Raw genomic sequence first — 24,393 nt, 5'->3', positions numbered from 1 at the left:
GTATATGACTGTGTGTGTTTGCATGCCTAAGTATGGGACCGTGTGTGTTTGCATGCCTATTTATGTAACTGTGTGTGTTTGCATGTGTATGTATGCAGACATCCCAACATGCAAAAACTTATGTCAGGGAGGTGGCTGCACCCCTCCCCAAGCGCGCACCCACACACAGTCACACACACAACATATTACAACTATTTACACAAACTATTAACACACAGACACACACGCAAACCTTGACACTCACATACCATACAGAGATACACACACACACAGATACTCAAGTCCACACACACACTGGCATATACATAGACACACACTGGCACAAACACTCAAATACACGCACTAGCTGACACATTGCAGCCACCTGTTAACTTACCCTTTGGTGTCTGGGCTGAGGCTAATGGGAGTAAGCATGCAGCGTCCCGTCCGTCCTGTCCCGTCCTCCCGCACGGCTGTCTACTTAGCTGGGAGGAAATGACAGCATGCCACTTTCTTTCAGCTGGCAGATACTGCAGGGGTCCAGTCAGGGTATTAAAGCCTGTACAGGAACAATACCCATCAGGTGGGTAATAAGTAAAGGGCATTTATCATGTGTAATATCCTGGAAATCAAGCACACACAATCTGACACACATTGTATGTCAGATTGTGCGTGTGATTTCCGTGATATTACACATGATGTGCAGGTGTCTGTGAACCTCATTAGATATGCAGAGTCTCCCGGACCTGCTGGAAGACTTGGGATGTCTGTGCCTAATTGTATCTCCATGTATGTAACCAGTATTTGATGAGACCTGAAGCCAGTATACCAGTGTGATGATTCCATGGAAAGGCCCTGGTTGTTGCATCTCTTCAGTCCAGTGTGATACCTCATAGTGCCATTAACTTGTTGTTGTATTGTTGCATGCTGTTGCACTAAGAAATGATCAGATTCTCTTCCAGCTGCTCCTACTTTCTTAATTTTCTTCCTTTATAAGATCCGGTTTTCCCCTACTAAGTTGCTATGACATTGGTTTATGACTGAAAAGGTATTTTTCTACAATTGAATTGGGGGAAATGGTTTCTGCCCTTCAATTGTAGGAGCATTCCTCTACGTACTAGTCTCGTTCATGCCCTTGTCTGGAGCTTTTTTTATTCTTTGAAATTGGTTCATGATAGATCTAATGATTTGCTGTCTGGTTGCTTCCTCTATCTGTATCCTGTCTAGTGAAGTCCTCTCTCTGATTCCAGGGGCCTGTCTTGTATCCTGATGGCTTGCTCCCTGTTTCCAGAGGCCTTGCTTGTGTCCAGTTTCCTAAGGACCTGCTTCCTGATTCCAGAGGCCAGTCTTGTTCCCAGTTTCCTGAATTCTGATGCCCTGATTCCACAGACCTGCCTGCTGTCAGTTCCTGTGTCTTGTCTCATCCAGAGATGCTCCCTACCTGCACTCCACTGACGTACATATAGGGGTCACAGCTCACTCCAGGGGGCCGGCCGCCCTGTCTGACTGGGTTCCCGCCATCATCATTTGCGGGTGTGGCAAACCAATGGGGCTGCACGTTAAGGTGGGTGCCAATTGGGTGGCCCATGCGGTCAGGGCCACCCGATGGAGATGGATTTTCAGGGGGCATAGTCAGCGCTGCAGCGCTTTACCGGCGCGACCGGGCCCCCTGTGATGAGATCAACACATGCTGGGAGGAAGTGACTCCCAGTCACTCCTCCCAGTTATCACTGAGAGCGTGCACGGGAGGAAGCAGAGGGAGTCAGAGTGGGAACGCTGACTCCCATCAACCTGAGTCACCACTGGACCCCAGGGAAAGTCACCCTCCTGCACTTCAATGGTAGGAAACAGGAGGGTGACTTAAATATTATGTGTGTGTGTGTTTGTATGTATGTATGGCTTGTGTGTGTGTCTGTCTGTATGTGTGTCTGTATGTATGTGTCTTGTGTCTGTCTGTCTGTATGTATGTCTGTATGTGTCTATCTATCTGACTGTATGTATGTGTGTGTCTGTGTCTGTCTGTATGTATGTATGTGTCTGTGTCTGTTAGTATGTATGTATGTGTCTGTGTCTGTTAGTATGTTTGTTGTGTGTGTCTGTATGTATGTTTGTTGTGTGTGTCTGTATGTATGTTTGTTGTGTGTGTCTGTATGTCTGTCTGTATGTCTGTATGTATGTGTCATTGTATGTATGTATGTGTCATTGTATGTATGTATGTGTCATTGTATGTATGTATGTGTCTGTGGGTGTGTGTGTCTGTCTGTCGGGAGGGGGCCCCCATGGATCAGTTTCGCACCGGGGCCCCATGGGTTGTGTGTACGCCACGACTGCACTCTGATTGCGCCCATGTTTACTTGCTAAGCTTTTCTGTTTTATTTAGTAATGTGTTATGGATGCTTGCTTTTGTGCTTAAGAATATATGTTTAACTTTGTCTGAAAAAGTTATGTACCTTTCTCACTAGGATATGTAGTGGAATTTCAAGGGCAGAGCAATTAGTAGAAGGCTTGAAAATTTAAACTGTGCATAAACGTTTTAACCCTTAATGCAAGCAAGGGCTCAGGACCTTTTCGCACGATAAACAACTTGATTCCGATGAAGTTATGGCGCCTGGAGTGGTACTTTAATATGAAATCTAATGTGCTACTGTTCAGCAATAGTATTCGGTTTCTATATTTAAGAAACACACTTTGCAACACATCATTTTTACAGTGCTTTTAGACATGCCAAATAAGCAAGTGATGCTTACATTAAAAGTGTTAAAAGCAAACTTGTGTTTAGAATGTGCTATTTATTTTTTATCTTTTCATTTGGAAACATTATTACTAATCGTTGTAACTTAACATCAACAGCCTAAGCACCTTACAGTCCATTGAAAGTAAGGATATTCTAATGATAATGTGTCAGTCCTCAATAGGAATGGAGTAAAAATGTTAAGAGTAATATAACACCTATGAAGATCACCCTTTTGCACTTCTATATTACAGCTATCCAAAAAAGGTGAAAAACACAATATGAAGTTTATCAAAAACTGGGGAAAAATCCCTTCAACCCTAAAATGGTAGTGAGGTTTCTCCATGAATTAACAAGATGTTCGCAAAAACTATTTCTATTGTATCCTTGAATATTCTGAATTAAAAAAGCAAAACATTCAGACATTGTTTAACCCCTTAAGGACACATGACATGTGTGACATGTCATGAATCCCTTTTATCCCAGAAGTTTGGTCCTCAAGGGGTTAAACATCTGTTGATAATCTAATATTAATATTTTGTGTATAAATTTGGTCATTGGTGGTTAAGGAACAGCATGCACAAAAAAAAAGTTGTACATTTTACAAGGCTACATACAATCATCTATCTTGGCAAACAAATATGGGATTCAATTACACCATATGGCCATATTGTGTTAAGCCCACAACTAGGTCACAGTACCCCAATATCGGTGGTACAACACTGCTTTTAATATTGGAGATAAACATTCTTATATGGTGCAACTAAATACTAATATTTGTTGGGTAAGATAGGTGATTTTAAGTAGCATTGTAAAATCTAAACCTGTATTATTTTGTCTGCACTGTTCTTTAAACTGTATTTTGTATACATGTTTATACAATTATCATATACCCTCTGAGATGTCTAAATCTCTATGTTTCTAATCTATGTTTTCAAAACAAGTAAACATTTCCTAGCCTTTTTTTTTTTTAGAACTGAAATCTTCCATTCCCCTTATTAATGCTATAGTGAGTCTCTGCACTTTTTATAGTTCTAGACTAACTTTTTTTTAAAACTGGTGTAAAAAATTGCACCATGTATTCAAGTTAGGGCCTTACCATTAATTTAGAAAGATAAATTATATTTCCATCCTGTGAAATATTTCCCATTTTTATGAATGACAATGCCTTACTGGTCTTAGCAACTACTACTTGATATTACATATTGTTACCTAGTCTGCATTCTATAACTATTCCCCAGTTTGCAGTCTTTAACTATTGTCTGCGTTATTGTTTTTACTAACTCAGTATCATGTAGGGTTGCTTATGTGTTCCTCACCCCAAAACGCATAACGTAGCATTTATCTACATTAAATCTCATCTGCCACTTGACAGACCCCAGAGGGAATCCACATAGCACATTTCTCCAACTTGAAAAACTCTGCACTATATCTATAAGTCAATATGGAATACAAGAACTCAAGAGCTAATCTCAAGCGGCTAGACAACCAGAAAATCATGGGACCGGTTACCTGATTAACAGCCTGGGCCCTTGGGGTGTAACAATGATAATTTATAAAAGTTACAAATTCTATTGAATTCTGCAATTTCTGTGAAATTAAAAAAATATGACACACTCTTCACACATAAAGACATTTGGAAAGGGGGGGGGAGCTAACCGCGAGACAATCTGGACACACACTAGCTGAGCTCCAGCGAGGAACCCGGGCAATCCACGACCATCGGGTGAATCCAGCAACATGGGACACCCATACCCAGCCTCCCAGCAAACAGCCCGGAGCAAAAACGGGCATGCTGAATAAATATTTCAGAGACAAGTTAGTGCAGCAAAACGAGGAGGTAGGCCCCAAGATGGCGCCGGAGCCCGTGTCAGAGCCGGTGTCACCGCCACCCAGCCCAGCTATCTCAGACAGCGCATCAACAACATTAGCACATTTTACTTGACAGAGCCCACAGGGCACTCAAACCAAGAAGCCCAGCAATAGAAGCCGCAAGGGTGCCGCCTACACTATTATGGGGTGAAAGAAGACATCCGTGAATTGTGGCAGACCACCCAACCACTTCTCTTCCACGGGGCACAAATTCAAATCTACCTGGACCTCTCCTGGATGATGCTGCAAGCAAGAAGAATCCTATGACCCCTGACTGGCCTTGGGAAGAGGAATTAAACATTATGCTAACTCCAGAGGAGTAGGAGATAATATTCAGAAACATATTTCAATCCTCCACAAACACCAACATACACGAAAGCAACTATAAACGCATAGCACGTTGGCATTTGACCCCATCTCGAATCAATAAGTTCTTCCCAAACTCCTCCAGCACGTGTTGGAGATGTAAATCCACAGAAGGAACCCCTAGCCACATATGGTGGGATTGCAATACAATCCAAGAATACTGGGGAAAAATAACCACCCTGATCCAGTGATCACAGGATACAAACTGTCACTCACACCACAAGCACTAATACTCATGCTGTACCCCGCCCCCTTAGCAAAACCAACATGAAAGCTGATTAACCACTTACTCACAGCTGCAAATAATCTCATGCCCACTAAATGGAAACAAGAAAAAACACCTACAATTATGGGATGGATCCTAAAAGTAGATTCCATCAAAACAATGGAAGTATTATCATATATGTCCACACACAAATTTGGGGAATTCATGAACATATGGGCACCCTTGGACCAATTCTTGCAAGGACCTCAAAAGAACGGAGATATGAACTCCTTTTAGACACACAATATGTTTCAACCCTATAACCACCCAAAAGATCTGAAACCATGGGCCAAAATTAAGATTAAAAACAATACTGAACAGTCAATTTACATCTGTTTTACTGTGATACTATTGTAAGCATTTTTATACCACTATGTATTTCTATTCCGTTTAATCCAATTGTATTGATAATGGAAATGTTAACTAACTAAATATACCTATGTCTGCCTGTACCACGCAAAGTTGACAAATAAAAAAGCTATTTAAAAAAAAAAAAAAAAAAAAAGACATTTGGAGAGTTCTTTTAAAGCAGACCTGCACAACCTGCAGGCCCCCCAGATGTTTTGAACTACAACTCTCAAGATTCCGTAGCTATCAGCCATGATTCCCTGCCTATCTGTTTCATTCAAGGTATCATGGCTGATAGCTACGGAATCTTGAGAGTGATGGCTGTTTCATTTAAAGGATCATGGGCATTGTAGTTCAAAACTTTCAGGAAAATGAACACAACAAAACTAATTTGCAAATATGTTTTTAATCTGTTTGTACTTTGGTAACTTACAGAAAAGTATACTAATTCAAAGAATCTCTTGATATTAAATTGTCTTTAAAATTATTTTTGATAAATCATGAAAAATGTATGACAAACCAATAATTTTTTTTTTTTTTTTTTCTGTTTTGTTTCTCGGTTTAATTTAAATTTCAATATAAAGTATTGCTTTATTTACCTGTCTATATTTGGTTTTATAATGTTATGGTACATTCAAAATGGAAATGGAAACAAGTATTTAAATATTTATTTGGATTTTTTTTATAAGGTGTTAGAACGTAAGCACACAAAAGCCAAAGAAGCAGCAAACACTAAGAACAAAAAAAAAAAAAAGCAATACATTAATAAGAAATATGAGAAAGTTAAGAAACAATAACTTTTAATGGAACTGATTGTCACTTTGCTTTATGCATTTCAAGTGGAAGCAATAAAGTATACATGTTAATAATACTCTACTGGCACACAAAATATAAATATGTTAAAGAAAGTGTGTATGCTCAGAGGTTTTGCATTTTTGTTTACTAGATGTCTGGTACCTTGTAAAGTACTTAATGGTTAGCTGGTTTTGTTTTAGATTTTGTTAAAGTTCCTCAGAATAGTCCTGTTATTTGTTATGATTACATTTTGCTCCAATTTTTTGAAACATGTATATTAGATGGTAAAGTATCTATCAACTTGTATGTGAATCCTGGCTGGTTATTTACACAGCATCCTGTAAGTTATGCTTAGCAAAACATTCCATTGCGTCTAAAATGATGGTTTTACTGGTATCAGGTAAATTTTGAGCAGGAGTAGGCACCTGCAACATGGGGAGAGCAGGTGCCTACTCTGCCTTAGTAAGCATGTCTCAAACTCGCGGCTCACCGGGCTGCAAAGATATTCATTGTGGGCCGCATTGGGGCCCGCGGGCCACGAGTTTCACATGCTTAATGTACATTCATATTTCCTCTGTTTTTGTTATAGCTATTATCTTTGCTGTATTACTGAAACATTTATTAATGAAAATCTTTGAAAAGATAAGATTTACAGACACATTAAAAGAGATCATTTTCCTTTTTTATTGAATTAAGTAACCAAACCTACTGACAGCACTTTCCAACAAATTAACAAGTCCTCCATTAGTTAGTTAGTTTTTTTTTTGTTTTTTTTTAGAAGTTCACAGTTTAAATTTACTTTTTATATTTTTCGTTGCCTGCATTAGAATGCGGGCAAATGTCTAGCAATGTAGAAAATTACAGAAGTCAAATATATATTTTTTCTTATTCACATACTTTATAGTCTGCACGTATATATAATATGTTTATCTCAATGTAAACAGTGATCTGACCTCATTAAAAAATAAAAGCACACATTTATACTTAAAAACAAGAGAAATCTTAATGTATCCTTCTTGTTAAAATATTTTATAAATAAATAAATATATATATATATATATATATATATATATATATATATATATATATATATATATATATATATATATATATATATATATAGCACCATGGCACATACATCACAAATGAGAGTAAAAGATCGTGGATAATTATATATATGAATTATTAAAGAAGAATCAGCCAACCTAATGACATATGACCAATAATTAATAATTAATATGTAAATGTATTTATCATATTTAGCCTTTAATGCTTATCTAATCAATACCTATATGTGTTTAGATCTCATTATCCAATCAGCAAAATCAAACAAATGAGGCAGAATAATTGTACTTGACTGATGCTTACAAAGGAAGGTCAATGTCGACTATCGAACATTCTAAAAATTGTCTTTGGAGGCTTTTTTGCCTGTGAATATTTGAAACAAGACACTTAATTAGATTTAGTCGACTTAACAAGTAGAACCTTTGACCTCTCACGCACCAGACCAGCTGTGTCAGCGTCCTAATGTGTGTTCTTATATTTCTAACAACAGAAATAGATTATTTGTTCTATGCTGACAAAGCATAGGTGTAGCTTTAAAAAAAGTTTTTTTCAGTTGCAATGATCCAAGAACTTGGTGATATTTTCGCTGTCTTAGTATATATGCATATTCTGCTAAACCAATTCCATAACAACATAGGATTATCCCCCCCACCCATTATTAGGTCAGGGAACCAGTAAGCAAACCATAGAAAACAATGGCAAGAATACTTTAACAGCAAAAATCCACAAAGGTGATAGGGGAGCCAGGCAGAGTGTTCATGGAGGCAAGCTATAGTGGGGCATGGGGGTTATAGGAAGTATGAGGTTTTCTCCACCAGTGGGCATATACCACAGTAATCACTCCTTCACAATCAGATGCTCACTGAGTCAGAGCGAAGGCTGGGAATTCTCATTGAATGCTGGGACCCTGAGGGAGCAATTACTGTGGTCTGCACCTTCTCAAAGTGAAGACCAAACATGCCCTAGTCAACCACTGGGGGCTTAAACCCCAACAGACCACCAGTGGCCATAGCCTCCCTCCCTGAGAAAGCTAAACAAGAGAGGCAGAGGACAAAACAAAGTTCCACACACATTACATACAGTTAAAAACACACCACATCAACACAACACACATTTTGCACACACCATACATTACAGACAGACAGCACACACCACATCCATATACATACACACACACACATACACACCTTGTACCACATCCACACACTACAGAAAGCCACTACATCCCCACCAGTTACACACAGCCAGCACACACCACAACCACGCAACTGAAAAAAGCTAGCATACAGCCAAAACATATTACATACAGCCACACACCACAACCACTTCCACACAGCCTGAAAACACTAGACATGGACACACACAGCCACCACATACAGAAACACACACTATCGAGATGTACATAGTGATTAACAAAGGGTTATTCACTAAATTCGAAATATTTGCTAATTAAATCCCAATGAAAAGCTGGATTTTCCCATTAAGTCACAGTCATATATTCATGTTATATATAAACATACACAAGCCATGATGTATGCTTATCTAGAAAGGGGCAAAGAATGAGTGTAATTGCCAGGCCAGCATGAATGAACTCCATGGGGCATGTAATAAGCTTTTTCATGATCCAGTCTTTACCAGTGCTCATGTGCACACTGTGTAGTCTTGTATAAGTACCTGCCCTGCTGCACATTGTCTGACCAGGAGTCAATTCTGAGGCCAGCTGCCATAGTTCTGGTATCTTGCATCATTTCAAAGAGACCAAACTCCAGTGCATCAGTCAATAGAAACCATGAGAGTGCACAGTAGAGTGTGTGGAGAGCAGTTACATGTATTGTGTCACTGTTTATCCGGTATATGACCCCTGGGTTATTTGTGACTGTCCCAATATCCATATTCCTAATTTGGCTTTCTAACTCACATCGTTGCTCCTCTGATATCCCTGACCAAGGTTTGCCCTAGACTTTACAGTCCCTGCATGCAGGTGTGTTTCGTTTATCTTTTTGAGTCAAAGCTGGCCACCATTAAGGACTAGTAATCTGCTCGGTTCTTTCTTTAATCATACTGTCACCGATGGGAGTTAGTTATCCTGCTAGGTCTTTAGTTGGTAAGTCATGAAAGAAAGAAAATACAATTTAAAAATCCATAGTGCTAATGTTATATACTCCTTGAGTAGTCACATTAAAAGATATCTTAACATTTCCTATTCTTTCATTAGACTAATGGTGGAAGGTGGTCAGAACATAGAATACAACAAAAAAATGCATTAAAACACAGTGTGACTTAAGGCATCACAGAGTTGCAGCAATAAATCAAAGTAGTGCAAATTGTGTAGGAGTGTATCACAGGTCAGTAATGTGTGACAGAGTTTCACAGCAATAAAAGTCAAAGTAGTGTGCAGTGAGTATTGATGTATTACTCTACCCCACAGTAATACAGTGAGGTTTATACATGTACCACAGCATGGCCATATTAAGAGACCATTGGGTCTGGTGCTGAAAATGATGGGCCTAATTATAGAATCGTATTGACAGAAAGCACTAAAACAGTTAACCCTCCCAATTGTCATGTATCTGGTGGAGGTAGTGCTGGAGGGAAACTCACAGGATATAGCTTTAAGAAAACAAATACCCTACGCTAATCTCTCGCTTTCATCTTTCACGTAAATCCATACCCTCTAACACCAGTGTCCAGTGAAGCAGGATTTCAGTGAGTGGGATAAAAGCGTGGGCCACTGACGTAAGTCACGTAACCAGAACTGCCCAAATCATGCGTAATAAAATATGCGTGAAGAATTAGATCAGCCTGGCGTGAATGCATATCTGGCTGCCTGCCAATCATGCAGGCTGGCAACTAAGAGCATATTATGCAGATAGCACCCTGAGCTTAGCATAAATGTGTATAATGATGCACTCGCCCCACGCTTTTCAAGGACTATCCTGTAGCACTCACTTGTCAACTGCTCTCCTTACCTTCTTACTAGCAGGCAGAAGTTCCTGTTATACAGTCTGGGACAGAGAAAAGGTGTATGCAGTGAGTGAAGAAAGAAAGGGAACATGCCACAGAGTCAGAGAGACTAAAGCTGCAAGACATTTGCATAGTGCACAAAGTCAGCTTTACATTAACTAATTTCATTGTCAGCCAGTCCACACAAATTGTATTTCCCTATATCCACATGTGAAGAATAGTTAAAAAAAAATTAAAAAAATATATGGGCCTATTCCATGGGCATCCATCAGCCCATGCACCATATAGCCCTGCAGCAGTAAAGCCAAATACAATTCTCTGTATAAATTCATGACAAAGTTCACTGTTTATAAACACTGACAAAACTGTCACAATGATCTTTGGAACAGTATCTAAATTACACAATTACAATCTATCCATCAAAACAAAATCAGCAGTCCACACTTTCAAATACTTGGGTATGTTGTTAGACCCAAATGTATATTTTGGCCTCCACAAAACTTTATCCAAAACTAGGTGCCCTGTACAGAAACAAATCCACCCTAAGCCCTACAGCAAAGGAAAAGATTATACAGCAAATGCTGATGCCAATCATTTATTATAGGCATGCAGTATATGCATCTGCACCGCAATCCCACATTAATAAACTTAATAAATTGTATAAGTCATTCTGCCGCTTTGTGCTACAATGTAATTAAATGACCTGCCATTGTGACAAGCTAAGAGAACTAAACTGGCTGTTGCTGGAATCCAGATGCACCCTTCATCTTTCCAGCCTAGTGTTTACGAGCTTTTCTGGGAAGCTCCCACCCTACCTGAGCAGAACGCTCTCCACAGCTTTCCCCACCTCCGATAACCTCCGATCCAGCACTTTATTTAGTCTACCTCAATACAAAAAGAAAGCAACCCGATTCCTCCTTTTCCTACAGAGCACCGCAATTATGGAACGACCTCCCGCACACTTGCAAATCTTCCCAGGCCTAAAATCCATTTAATGTGGATAAGTGCAAGATAATGCATCTTGGACGTAAAAACCCAAGGGCAGAGTACAGAATATTTGATAGAGTCCTAACCTCAACATCTGACGAAAGGGATTTAGGGGTGATTATTTCTGATGACTTAAAGGTAGGCAGACAATGTAATAGAGCAGCAGGAAATGCTAGCAAAATGCTTGGTTTTATAGGGAGAGGCATTAGCAGTAGAAAGAGGGAAGTGCTCATGCCATTGTACAGAACACTGGTGAGTCCTCACTTGGAGTATTGCACGCAATAATGGAGACCGTATCTTCAGAAGGATATTGATACCTTAGAGAGAGTTCAGAGAAGGGCTACTAAACTGGTTCATGGATTGCAGGATAAAACCTACCAGGAAAGGTTAAAGGATCTTAACATGTATAGCTTGGAGGAAAGACGAGACATGGGGAATATGATAGAAACATTTAAATACATAAAGGGAATCAACACAGTAAAGGAGGAGACTATATTTAAAAGAAGAAAAACTACCACATCAAGAGGACATAGTCTTAAATTAGAGGGACAAAGGTTTAAAAATAATATCAGGAAGTATTACTTTACTGAGAGGGTAGTGGATGCATTGAATGGCTAAAGTGGTAGAGGTTAACACAGTGAGGGAGTTTAAGCATGCGTGGGATAGGCATAAGGCTATCCTAACTATAAGATAAGGCCAGGGACTAATGAAAGTATTTAGAAAATTGGGCAGACTAGATGGGCCGAATGGTTCTTATCTGCCGTCACATTCTATGTTTCTATGTTTCCTTTAAGAGATCCCTTTCTACATATCTTAAAACAGAATGCACCTGTCATGATTGATTATATATTTCCTACCTGTTAAAGTTTCATACATGTTAAATGTTGTATATACTGTGTTGTATATACTGTGTTGTATATACTTGTATTTTATTGTACCCTATTGTATCAATGTAATGTTTTGTGGACCCAGGACATACTTGAAAACGCGAGAAGTCTCAATGTATGCTTCCTGGTAAAATATTGTATAAATAAATAAAGTTTGAGAGTAATTTGCATCAATGTGTCAAAGAGCCTTCTTGCAAACCTGATAGCAACAGAAATTGGTGGTGTGTTTGATTGTATTAAAGTGCCCCAATAAGATATTCCTAGAATGTGCAGAGCGCACAAAAAATATTTTTACTTTAACAGTTAAAAAATATGTAATCTCTCCCCCTTTTCCTCTATTCTCTCCAAGTTTTTTTTTTTTTTTTGTGTGTGTGTCTGTGCCTTGCTCTGTATTACCCATGTGGGTTACTCGCATATTTTTCTGGATAAAATGTGAAACTTGGTTCATAGCCGCAGACCTGTGGTGTACTTATGCGCTATGCACTTTTTATGTCAAACCATCCTACTACTATACTCTGTATGATTATTTTGAATATTAGAATAAAATTCTGGGGGGGGGGAAATAACATTTACATAATATAATACTAGATGCTCTGTATTTCAGCCATCAATTGTTTCAGACTTAAAGGGACACTCCAGGCACCCAGACCACTTCTGCCCATTGAAGTGGTCTGGGTGCCAACTCCCACCATCCTTAACCCCGCAAGTGTAATTATTGCAGTTTTTAGAAACTGCAATAATTACCTTGCAGGGTTAAGTCCTCCTCTAGTGGCTGTCTATGAAAAGTGTTTTAAACTACGCTGAAATCCCCATAGGAAAGCATTAATTAATGCTTTCCTATTGGGAGGTCTAATGCGCGCGCCCATTACCGCACATGCGCATAAGGTCTCTCCCACCGGCGCAGCCTGACCCAGCACCGAGGGACATCAGCGCTGGATTCTGGTTAGTCACTGAATGGTGTTTTAACACCTTCAGCAACATGAGATGGGAGGGAGAGGAGCACTGCAGGGTCCTGCAGTGCCAGGAAAACAGATAGTCTCTTTAAAATTGGGCTTTTCATCTGCTTTTGGAAAAACATTGGTAAAACAGATGTCTGCTATTATTGAACTTTTACTGTTTTAAAATATGCTAATGTACAGAGCAGCAAGTCATGCTGGAGCTATACTTAAAACAACAATATTAAGACTGTGGGATAGTCAAAGGTAAGTTCGAATGAAAAACCAAAGTATCATATTTCAGATATAAGTTAAAGGAACACTGCAAGCACTGCTGTAGTGGTTATGATGCCAGAAATGCAAAGATACCATCCCAAAGTAAGATGTCAGACCATTTTAGCATGGTTTGACAAATAACCTGGGTCACACTGGGTGTCCACTTCACATCCAATCTTCTCCACCACATGTCTCTGTAGAGGCAGATGCAGGACTGTTCAAAACTGATCTAAAATTGCATAAATATGAATCAATTTCACTACTAAACTATGCTAGAACTTGGATATCTGTAATATCTGTGCACATGCTCTTATGCCTGGCCACCTTGATCGCTGCAGCTAGCAGCTAGATTTTACATCATTTATTTATTTTATTTTACAATATGGTTACCAGTGAGCCATAGGAGTCAGTGACATTTTAAGGACAGCTGGCTTAAGACATCTGACATTTTAAGGACACTGTGTAAAATGCAGGAGCTTGAAGTAAGGTAGTCGTACACAAGGAGTGAACAATACTATCCATACAATTTGACTAATGGAGTGAAAGCTTGCAAACAGAGTGGTCTCTACTTGATGTATTATAATTTTTTGTCATATTCTTTCATGTGGACATTCACAAACTGTATAGAAGTCAGTCATCTGTGTATAGGTATATCTTTAATCCATACATTGTGTTGCCAAAATATAACAATAGTAACTGTAAAATGCCTTCACATCACTTAAGATAAGGGCAAATGTCAGTGCAGCCATATGTGAATGGGATATTTGTGGTCTTGTTACCGCTATGCTGAGCAAACCATTGCAAAATGATGTAAACTATATATCTTAGCAATGGTTAGGGAGACCTCAGCCCTATTTGAAATCTATCCCATTGTGGCGGCCGCACACACCTGGGGTCATCTCTGGTCCGGCAAGGCAGTAAAATGCTACTCTGACAACTCGGCAGCTTGCGAAATCATTAACAAGGGGCGCTCATCATCCCTGACCATCATGCGGCTGATTCGCAAGCTGACCTGGCTAGCAGCAACCGGTCAGTTTCACTTAGTTTGTTTTCACATCCCGGGTATCCACAACACGGCAGCTGATGCTCTTTCTCGCTCTCAATTCCAGGTATTCTCTCAGGCACTCCCTACGGCTCACCACCAGCCATCCAGGACACCACGGTTTCACGAACTAATCCTGGATTGAGCACATTAATGCATCACGCTAGGACTCTCACTCACCAAGCACTATCACCTAACACAGCTATCTCTTATAATAGGGCACTTACCATATTTAACAAATTCACTGCAGAATTCGGTTTACAAGGTGACCTTTCTATACAAACCATGGAGGGTTTTGCCTCTTTCTGCCACTTACATCTTAAACTTTCTCACAAAACCATAAGACTTTACCTCACCGGGGTTCAGCACCATAGCCTCACAAATTTCCCTAACAACACCCCCTTCTTGTCATCATATCCCATTAAAAAGGTATTGAAAGGTATGTTAAAAGTTTCAGCTCCACTCACTATCACAATACTACCTATAGATGGGCCTATCTTCAGATCACTTAGCAATCTCCTTGACGAATCCCCGTTTGATCCAGACACAAACCTGGTGATCAAAGCGGCTATCTATCTTGCTTTCTACGGTTTTCTCAGACCTAGAGAGTTCACCGTTGTTTGTCAAGGAGATATCACGCACAGCCTTAAAACATTGCACCTCACAAAGGTGGAGGATCACTATCTACTTTCGATCCCATCAACTAAAACCAATCATTCACTACACCCCACTGTAATTCCTCTCTTCCCTACTGATAATGCCTGGTGTCCGGTCAAGGCGCTAGACCACCTACGGTCAACCCATCACGCGCACTTACCAGACTCTCCGCTCTTATCAATACAAGGGCAACCGCTTACCACTGCTAAATTCACGTCTCACGTCAGAATACTACTATCTAAACTGGGTTTCAATCCGGCTTCATTCTCCGGGCAATCCTTTCGCATACTAGCCGCCTCTTCAGCCTCCAGCACTAATACACTGGTCCACATCATCAAGAGACTGGGGCGATGGAAATCCTCCATATACCATACTTATATTCCACGACCAGAAAAAGAGCTTTGTCAAGCTTTCAGGAACTTGGTTATGTAAAAAGGCAATAAAGTGTGTATTTTCTCGAACTTCTCTTTTGCCCTCTTTTATTTACAGGCCCACTCGTACGTTGGTTTCGGCACACCACAACCAACTTTGCCCTTACAGATACTATCCATTATGTACTAAATTCCGAGCACAAATATATATATATATATATATATATAACCTTGTTGAAGTGCACTTCTAATCGTGTTTATTTATTTATTGAAGCATCAAATAATAGCAGCGTGGCCGAGCCCTGTATGGTCCGCGGGTAGAGGGAGCGTCTGTCTCCTGTACACGGCCGGACTAACAGGAAGTGCACACTGATTGTGCACTTCCTTTTAGTCCGGCCGGGTACAGGAAACAAAAGCTCCCTGTACCCGCGGACCATACAGAGCTCGGCCACGCTGCAACAGAGGTAGGGGAGGGGTGAGGAAGAAATTGAAAGGGGAGGGGGAAGGAAGAAATTGAAAGGGGGTGAGAAGAAGAAATTGAAAGGGGGAGAAGAAGAAATTGAAAGGGGGAGAAGAAGAAATTGAAAGGGGGGGAGAAAAAGAAATTGAAGGGGGCGGGGAAAGAAATTGACAAGGAGGGGGGGCGCAAAATAAATTGACAGGGGGGAGAAAAATAAATTGACAGGGAGGGGAATTGACAGGGAGGGAGGGGGAATTAGAGAGTGGTCGAGGGGAGAAGGGAGTGACAAGAAGGGGGGAGAAGAGAGTGACGAGGGAGAAGGGGGAGAAATAAATTGACAGGGAGGGGGGAGAGAAAGAAATTGACAGGGAGGGGAATTGACGGGGAGGGAGGGGGGATGAGAAGAGAGTGACAAGGGTGGGGAGAAGAGAGTGACAAGGGAGGGAGAGGGGGGAGAAGAGAGTGACAAGGGAGGGGGGGAGAGATTGACATCCATCACACACAATGCACCCCTTACACACAAAGACAATGCACCCCTTGCACACAGAAAAACACACAATGCATTACACACACACAGTTAACATGGCAGATTATATGGGGGGGGAGGCAAACTTTACTTTTGCCTAGGGCGGCAAAAATCCTTGCACCGGCCCTGACTGGCAGCAACCTCATTCATTACAAAAGGTGAATGATGCCTTATATTGTGGTAAAACAGCTGCTAAATGTTTTCTGGCATCTTCATTCCTCACCATTCAAAGTTAATCAATATAACAGCAGGATTTTTTTTTTGACTTGCCACTGCAGTTATAAAAATATCATAATATGGATGTACAGGAAGACATGGACATGGGATCTCCTTTCACCTTAACCTATGAAATCAGAATAAGTTATTATGGAGCTTGCTGTGTCTCATCAAATGAATCCTCTGCTTCAAAAGATTTTAACTCAATCTGCATTAGCAATACAAATGTCACATATGCAGTGACCGAGTTTGTTCAGATTAAGTTGACCAAAATACAAGATTTTCAATCAGACATAATATTTTTCATTCTTTCAATTGTCATTATCGCATACTTACAATGTCAAACTTCTGTGTCATGTTTCCTTGAATGTCAAGCAAATAAACCTTCCCATTGTGCGTTCCTAATGCCAGGAACTGTGAAAAATTAAAGCAATAAAGATAAGCATTAGCATTTATATTTTTCAAATATAAGAATATAAAGTATAACCGTATTCATTTTTTTTACTAGAAATATTAACTATATTGTTTAGTGCTAGCTTTTGACAATTATTAATATAATGCCCGTCAGCTGACAAAAACTGGCATGTCACATTTCTGAGCACCAACTTGGCAAGTAATTAAAAATGCAGCATGAATTCAGTGTCCCAGAAGCAAATCAGTGTAATAGAACCAGTGTCAAGTACAGGGCAAGAGCTATGGGGGCTCTAAAGATTGGACAGATGGCTATAATATTCCTGTAGCTATTATATATAATGTAAACTTTATTTATAGGATTGAATTTGTGCAATTTAACTATATCTAGAATATCTATCAGGATTCAAGCTGCAAAAGAATACAAGAACTACCCACCAGAACAGTTAAGATTTAAGCTACTATATTATTTAGAAGTAGGTATCATTTAAATGTGTAAAAATGGTGTGTTTCACCTAAATGTGAAAGAATGAAAGCTATATTCTACAGGCATAATCTAGGACATAAATGCAAATTGCTTTCAAATTAGCAAGTGCTCAAAGAGAGTATGGAATAGTACCCTCTTGCCTGTCTATGGAGAGGGTGTAACAGTTAAGTTATTATGAGGCTTAACAAGGCCAAAACGATTGTCTGGGTTGTCTTAGCAGCGGTAAGGTAGAGAGTTGTGCCCTCGTGGACCAGTCTGGTATGCAGATGGCTTACGTTCTCTTTGTAATGACACAAGATGAGCTAAAAGTAGCTAGAGATGTGAGTGGGGACCCACCAAAGAGCAAGCTACTTGAGCGGTTGTCCGTTTTCAGTATTGTCTTGCATGCTATTTTCTCTGCTGTTCCCTATTTCATTTATAAATCACTTTATATAACAAAACAAAAGGTACTACCTGTTGGCATTTTGAAATTAGCACTTTTACATAACAAGACCAAGGGGACACTCTTTATGTGCTTTAGGGATTTGGAGTGTTCCTTACATTGTAGGTCGTCACACCATTTTAGAACAGTTTGACTTATGACTTGAGGTAAGTCAAGCACCACTCCCCACCTCCACTACTAATGACTAAGAGATGGAAGCTCCTAAACAGGATCTTCTGTAAGCTCTCCTAAGTTTAATGCAGGGCTAGTTCACTGCTTACGAGTGTAAGCCGATTGCTCTAAGCCAATAAACCAAGCCCTGAACTGCAGAGTTAGAGAGTGATGCCCAGTTAAATCCAGATAAAAAGTCAAATCATTCTAAAACAGCTTGACTGCTTATAATTAGGGAGTGCTGGTGGAACCATGAAACTCCTGACACTATAACCACAGTGAGCTGTATGTTTTAAATGATCTTATGGGATGAATTGCATCATATATAGCACCACCAAGGTTTCTGTCTGTACATAGCAGTGAACAGAACATAGTTCTTATGGTGATTGGAGTATGGCTGGTGGCCACACTAATCCTGAAATGGACAAGCACTTTTGATGTCAGACAGGCTTCACAGCTTTCAACAGAAATCCAAATGTTCAAACTTGGCTCCATCAAATGGTGTTCCATTAGTAGCACAATTGGAAAGCTGTGTGCACAGGATCCACCCCTCCATTGGGTGCCTCCTGGGACCACCACATTGTCAAGGATGCTGGTGAAAATTTCCTGTAATTCCACTCCTGCAGCTACACGATGATGCCAGGTGCCACACAGCTCGCCACGCAGCAAGCATTTGCTTTGTAAAAATCCCCAGATAGCATCCCTGACTATCCCACCATCTGATTAAGACAGAGAGAGGGCTACTGTTCGTCCAGCTCATGACAATTAAGAACTGCCAAGGGCACTTTAAGGTATGAGGGGGAGGGACATGATGATCTCAAAGTTTATTTCTTTAGGTGGCTTGCTGTCCACATGCACTAAGGACAACCCTCATGCACTGCTGCTATAGTACAGGAAAATAAGATAAACTTAAACAAAGATTGATATCCTGAAACTGGGCACCTACACCTTTGCACAATGTCAATCATTACCCATTCTGCCTGGTAATCAGCATAGAGAAAGCATGCAGAGAAGAGAAGAAATTAAACAATGGCGGATAAAATTCTTAAAGTGTTCTAAAAGGTGGTGTAAAAATATGAAATAGAAGGAGTTACCAAGGAAATGTATCTGTTGTTTCATTGGTTTTCATGGCAATTGCCCCACTTCTTAAAACGGAACAAATATACCGGCAATATTTAAATTTCTCTTCTTCATTTGTATCTGCCTTGGCTTTGCCTTGTCTTAACTTTAATATAATATAATATAATTTGCTTAATTTTCTTTAAATTTTCAAGAAAATCTGACAAAAAAGGTTAACACAGATAAAGGTAACGTAGTGTTAGTATTCATTAGTGTAAATTCGACTGAGTTCCCCTTTAAATTAATAGGGGGAAGATTAGGGTTTATGATGCCTATACAGTGTGGGGTGGCATGTTTTTTTCACCAAACATGTGTGCACTTCAATGATATGCTTCCATTTAACCCCTTAAGGACCAAACTTCTGGAATAAAAGAGAATCATGACATGTCACACATGTCATGTGTCCTTAAGGGGTTAAATAACAGGATTCACATAAATGTTCAAGCAATAGTGCTACTGCAATATTAATCCAATTGAACATTATATAAAGAAAAGTTTTATCATCAATATGATAATGAATAAGTTTAAGTAAAAATTATCTCTTATTTATTTTTAACATTTCCTTTGTTATTCTGAGATGGCTCTTTAAGTGACTTTTCGTTCAGATACATCCAATGTATTTTGTATAATTCAGATTTACTTCTATTACCCATCCTAACAAATTACCTTTATTTCACTGCCTTCAAGCATGGCTCATTGCAACCCATAATTAAATACTCAAATCTACAACAACTGCTAAGCGTGTCAGGCTCTTTTAAATGCATACATACCAAATGACCTTCTAAGAAAGTTCTGAAAATGAAGTTGCATACCTATTTCAAATATGTTTTGGATTGTTAAATAGGGCAAAATGTTATAACAAAACATAATAATAATACTAGATTGGTGAAATGAAAGAGTGGTCAATTACCAATTCATCCTTTACAATGCTTTTACTCCTACAAGGTTGCCCTTTTTTTTTTCCAGAAAGAAAGAATGAGAAAAAAAAAAAAAAAGTCCCCCGGGTAAAAAAATCAATAGTGTTTAATAAAACATCAGGTGTGCTGACATAACTAGGTATGACTATGCCACTGCACAGGCCTGCTTGAATGCACCAGGTGCCATGACGATTAGTCATCCAGAGCAGACAGTCAGCCTGGTGGAAATATGATGCTTTGGAGCTCAAGGGGGGGAACTGAAATTAGAAGACCTGAGAAAATTAGGATTCCTGACAAAATAAATAGGAGTGAGGTTTATGTTTCACAAAGGAGTTTTTAATGTTGTAAATACATAATATTGGGATGGTGTTAATCATATAGGATAATAATACAAATGAATTATATTTCTGTCTAATTACTTTATTCATATTTATGTGTCTTATTGTGTGTATTTCACTGAATAATGTTATGCATACAGATATCCTAATATACACATGCACACACACATTATATATTTATAATTGTTTCTTTTTTGTGTAAAATTAAGAACAGAAACTTTTTAAGGTAATTTCTAACCTTAGTGATCAGATATTAATCAAGTACAGCAACCCTAATGCACCACCAGCCATGTTGGCTGAGCATCATAGGACAGGCAGTTTAATAATATCTAGTGGGTTTGCCATTACTATTAAATATATGCTATTCCATTTTTTTTTTATATACAATTCAGTCATTTTTAAATACAGATTTTTACTTGCATTCCCTGTCTTTTTTGTTTTTTCAATCATTTAAAATCTTTGTAACTTGTTTAAAAAAAAAAAAGAAGAAAATAATGAAGTCCAGCAAACAAAGCATGTTTAAAGAGTTCCTCCTACCACCATGACCACTTTCGCTTTTACAAGTGGACATTGTGGTAGGAATCTTATGTGCCGCATTTATGTTTGAAATGTTGCACATTCAAAGGTATTTGCACTTTTGTGCCGGGGGTTAGTTGCACCCATGGCACATGGTAGTAAGGCAGCCTGGATCTCTTTTTTTGACCTAGTTTCAGTTCTGTGCCAAAATTACATCTGTTGTCAGAGCACCTGTAAGGTAAATATTCACTGTCCCCTCCCTCCATGCCTCCCTACATTTCTCTCCTCCTTTTTGCTTTTAGATCCCCCCCACCCAGCTCAGAGTGCTTGCATGTGCTCTAAGCTGGAGAGAACATTTAAGAAGCATTGGATCTCGGAGACAAGTTAAATTAGACGGGGCATGGAATTTAGCTGGAGCTTCGCCAGGTGATGGATTTAGGGTACATTTTTACATAATCTACAAATTTGGGGTTTAAAAAATAGGGGTGGGCAAGGCCCATAATACCAAGAAGGCCGTTATAAATGACAACATTAGTTAAAAAAAAAATGGTTATAGTAACCCTTTAAATGACAGAGATTTGAGATTATACAAGATTGGATTCATTACAATAAAGATAAATATTAAATTAAAACAAGTATCATCAATGTACAAATGATAAAAACTAATCATATTTGATTTGTGCATTTAAGCTTCATTATTGTTTACATTTGTGAATACGGTGAATGCACTGGGATTGATTTGCAGTAGTTATACATATACTCATAATTTAAGGGACAAGGTAACAACTGGATTGGTAGACTTTAACATAGGTTAAGAGCGGCACCTAACCAGGACCTAAAGGAGAATTAAATGTATTCTTTATTGTTAGAAATACAAAGTTGTATTCCTAACACTATAGTACTACTCTGGTCCCCCTTCCTTCACGGCTCCCCCATGTCCAATAAAGGGTTAAAAACTTTTTATTTATTCACCCGATTCCAGCGCTGATGTTCCTCTGCGCTAGGTCAGCTACCATAACCGCAGCCCTCCAACACCGACGCTGATCCCTGAAATGTGGAATGCAACACAGCGGGACTACGCAGCTGAGCATACCTACCACACAGCTTAGATCCTCTGTCTCCTGGGCCCACACGGGGCGACTGTCTCAAAGCCTTTAGCTAATGTTTTTTCAGCCAGTGGGCAACAGTGGTACTTACTACTGTTGTTAATGCATGCCAGACTCATTGCTTAAATAGCCTGTCTACCTCTAAACGTATCTGCTTAAAGGGACACTCCAGGCACCCAGACCACTTCTGCTCATTGGAGTGGTCTGGGTGCCAACTCCCACTACCCTTAACCCTGCAACTGTAATTATTGCAGTTTTTCATAAACTGCAATATTTACATTGCAGGGTTAACTCCACCTCTAGTGGCTGTCTATTAGACAGCCACTAGAGGTCACTTCCTTGTTTCTAGCACAGGTTTCCTGTGCTAGAGCGTCGCTGGACGTCCTCACGCTGTGTGAGGACCTCCAGCGTCGCTCAAAACCCCATAGGAAAGCATTGAAATGATTTTTCAATGCTTTCCTATGGGGAGACGTAATGCGCATGCGCGGCATTTCCGCGCATGCGCATTAGGTCTCCTCGGCCGGTGAGCGAGATTAGTCTCGCCCACCGGCCGACGTAAGCACTAGGAGGAGCGTCGCGGAGGCGGAGACAGCGGCGAGGGACATCGCCGCTGTCCCAGGTAAGTGACTGAAGGGGTTTTTACCCCTTCAGTAACCGGGGATTGGTGGGTGGGAGGGAGAGGGACCCTCCAGTGCCAGAAAAACGGATCGTTTTTCTGGCACTGGAGTTTCCCTTTAACATTATGTCGCTTGCAGTAATTTGCCTGAATAGCTTAAAGGGACACTCCAGGCACCCAGACCACTTCTGCCCATTGGAGTGGTCTGGGTGCCAACTCCCACTACTCCTAACCCTGCAACTGTAATTATTGCAGTTTTCTATAAACTGCAATAATTACATTGCAGGGTTAACTCCTCCTCTAGTGGCTGTCTACTAGACAGCCACTATAGGGAACTTCCTGATTTCTAACAAAGATTTTCTTTGCTAGAGCGTCGCTGGACGTCCTCACACTGTGTGAGGACCTCCAGCGTCGCTCATTTCCCCATAGGAAAGCATTGAAAATCTTTTTCAATGCTTTCCTATGGGGAGCGCTAATGCGCATGCGCGGCATTGCCGCGCATGCGCATTAGGTCTCCTCGGCCGGTGGGCGGGATCAGTCTCGCCCACCGGCCGACAGAGCCAGTAGGATGAGCGGCGCGGAGGAGGAGACAGCGACGCGGGACATCGCCACTGCCTCAGGTAAGTGACTGAAGGGGTTTTGAGGTGCCTATGGGCCTCAATTAAACACTACTGCTAAAAAGCAAAAAAAAAGTATATCTGCACTAGCATTTTAAAACTGTATTACTTGTATTACTTAGGTTGCTACTAGTCCAGTTTACTCACAGACCAATCCTGTTTGCATGATATACCTATGCTTAAAATTGATGCTCTAACATAACAACAATTAAGCCTGATTATACTATAAAATTGTGCCTGTTAATCATATGCCACGCATGTTAAGCGAGGGAAATGCCCGAGGGCACCTCAAGCCTGCCTGTATCATTTATGTGCACTGCAAAAATAAAAATTTTGAAAAACAAATAATAAATAATAATAATAAGCTGCGAGCGCATTAGGTCCTTCCCAATGGAAAAAATTGCCTCACTGTTTTCCTATAGAGTTTTCCATATTAAGAGAAAAAAAGTAGGAAGAGCTTAACAAATCTTCCCTTGGCCAGGAGTTCTCAGGGGCTATGCTTATGTTATGCTTCAGCTTGAGTTCACTTTGATCAAAGAACACATTTAAATGTTTGAATAGTTTTTTTTTTACCCACAACAACCCAGCAAAAGTGGCATTAAAGGAAGAGGACACGGTATTTTAGCATTTTTTTTACTTTGTTGTTTAATATGTAGTAATGTACAGGTCAAGTACAAAAAAAAGTTATGCACATAAGTCAGAAATCTATAAGTGTCAGTTTTTGAAGCAAATACGTAAGGAGCACTACAGCATTAGGAATAGAGAGATGTATTAGTAGTGCTATAATGACCAGCTACCTATTTAGGTTCCCTCCCATTTGAAGGTTTGAAAGTTGAGATTTACTTACCATTCAGCCCTCGCCACACTGCTCCCCATCCTGCCTCTGTGGCAGAGAACATTAGTGTAGCCCATCATTTCCCAATTGGTGGGAA

At 39.9% G+C, this 24,393-nt stretch overlaps 1 protein-coding gene across 1 annotated transcript in view; it reads right to left on the bottom strand.

Moving 5' to 3' along the window:
• The window catches only part of VPS41 (VPS41 subunit of HOPS complex), a 312,102-nt gene that overhangs the window by 219,433 nt on the left and 68,276 nt on the right, over positions 1-24,393 (bottom strand). Inside the window, exon 4 of the mRNA XM_063450642.1 lies at positions 17,079-17,156. Coding sequence (XP_063306712.1) covers positions 17,079-17,156 — 78 coding nt within the window. The remainder of the gene's footprint in view (positions 1-17,078; positions 17,157-24,393) is intronic.

Source organism: Pelobates fuscus, chromosome 4 (assembly GCF_036172605.1).
Source record: "Pelobates fuscus isolate aPelFus1 chromosome 4, aPelFus1.pri, whole genome shotgun sequence".
Taxonomy (NCBI): Eukaryota; Metazoa; Chordata; class Amphibia; order Anura; family Pelobatidae; genus Pelobates; species Pelobates fuscus.
Note: the sequence above shows the minus strand (reverse complement) of the source record. Positions and strands in the feature narration are given on the sequence as shown.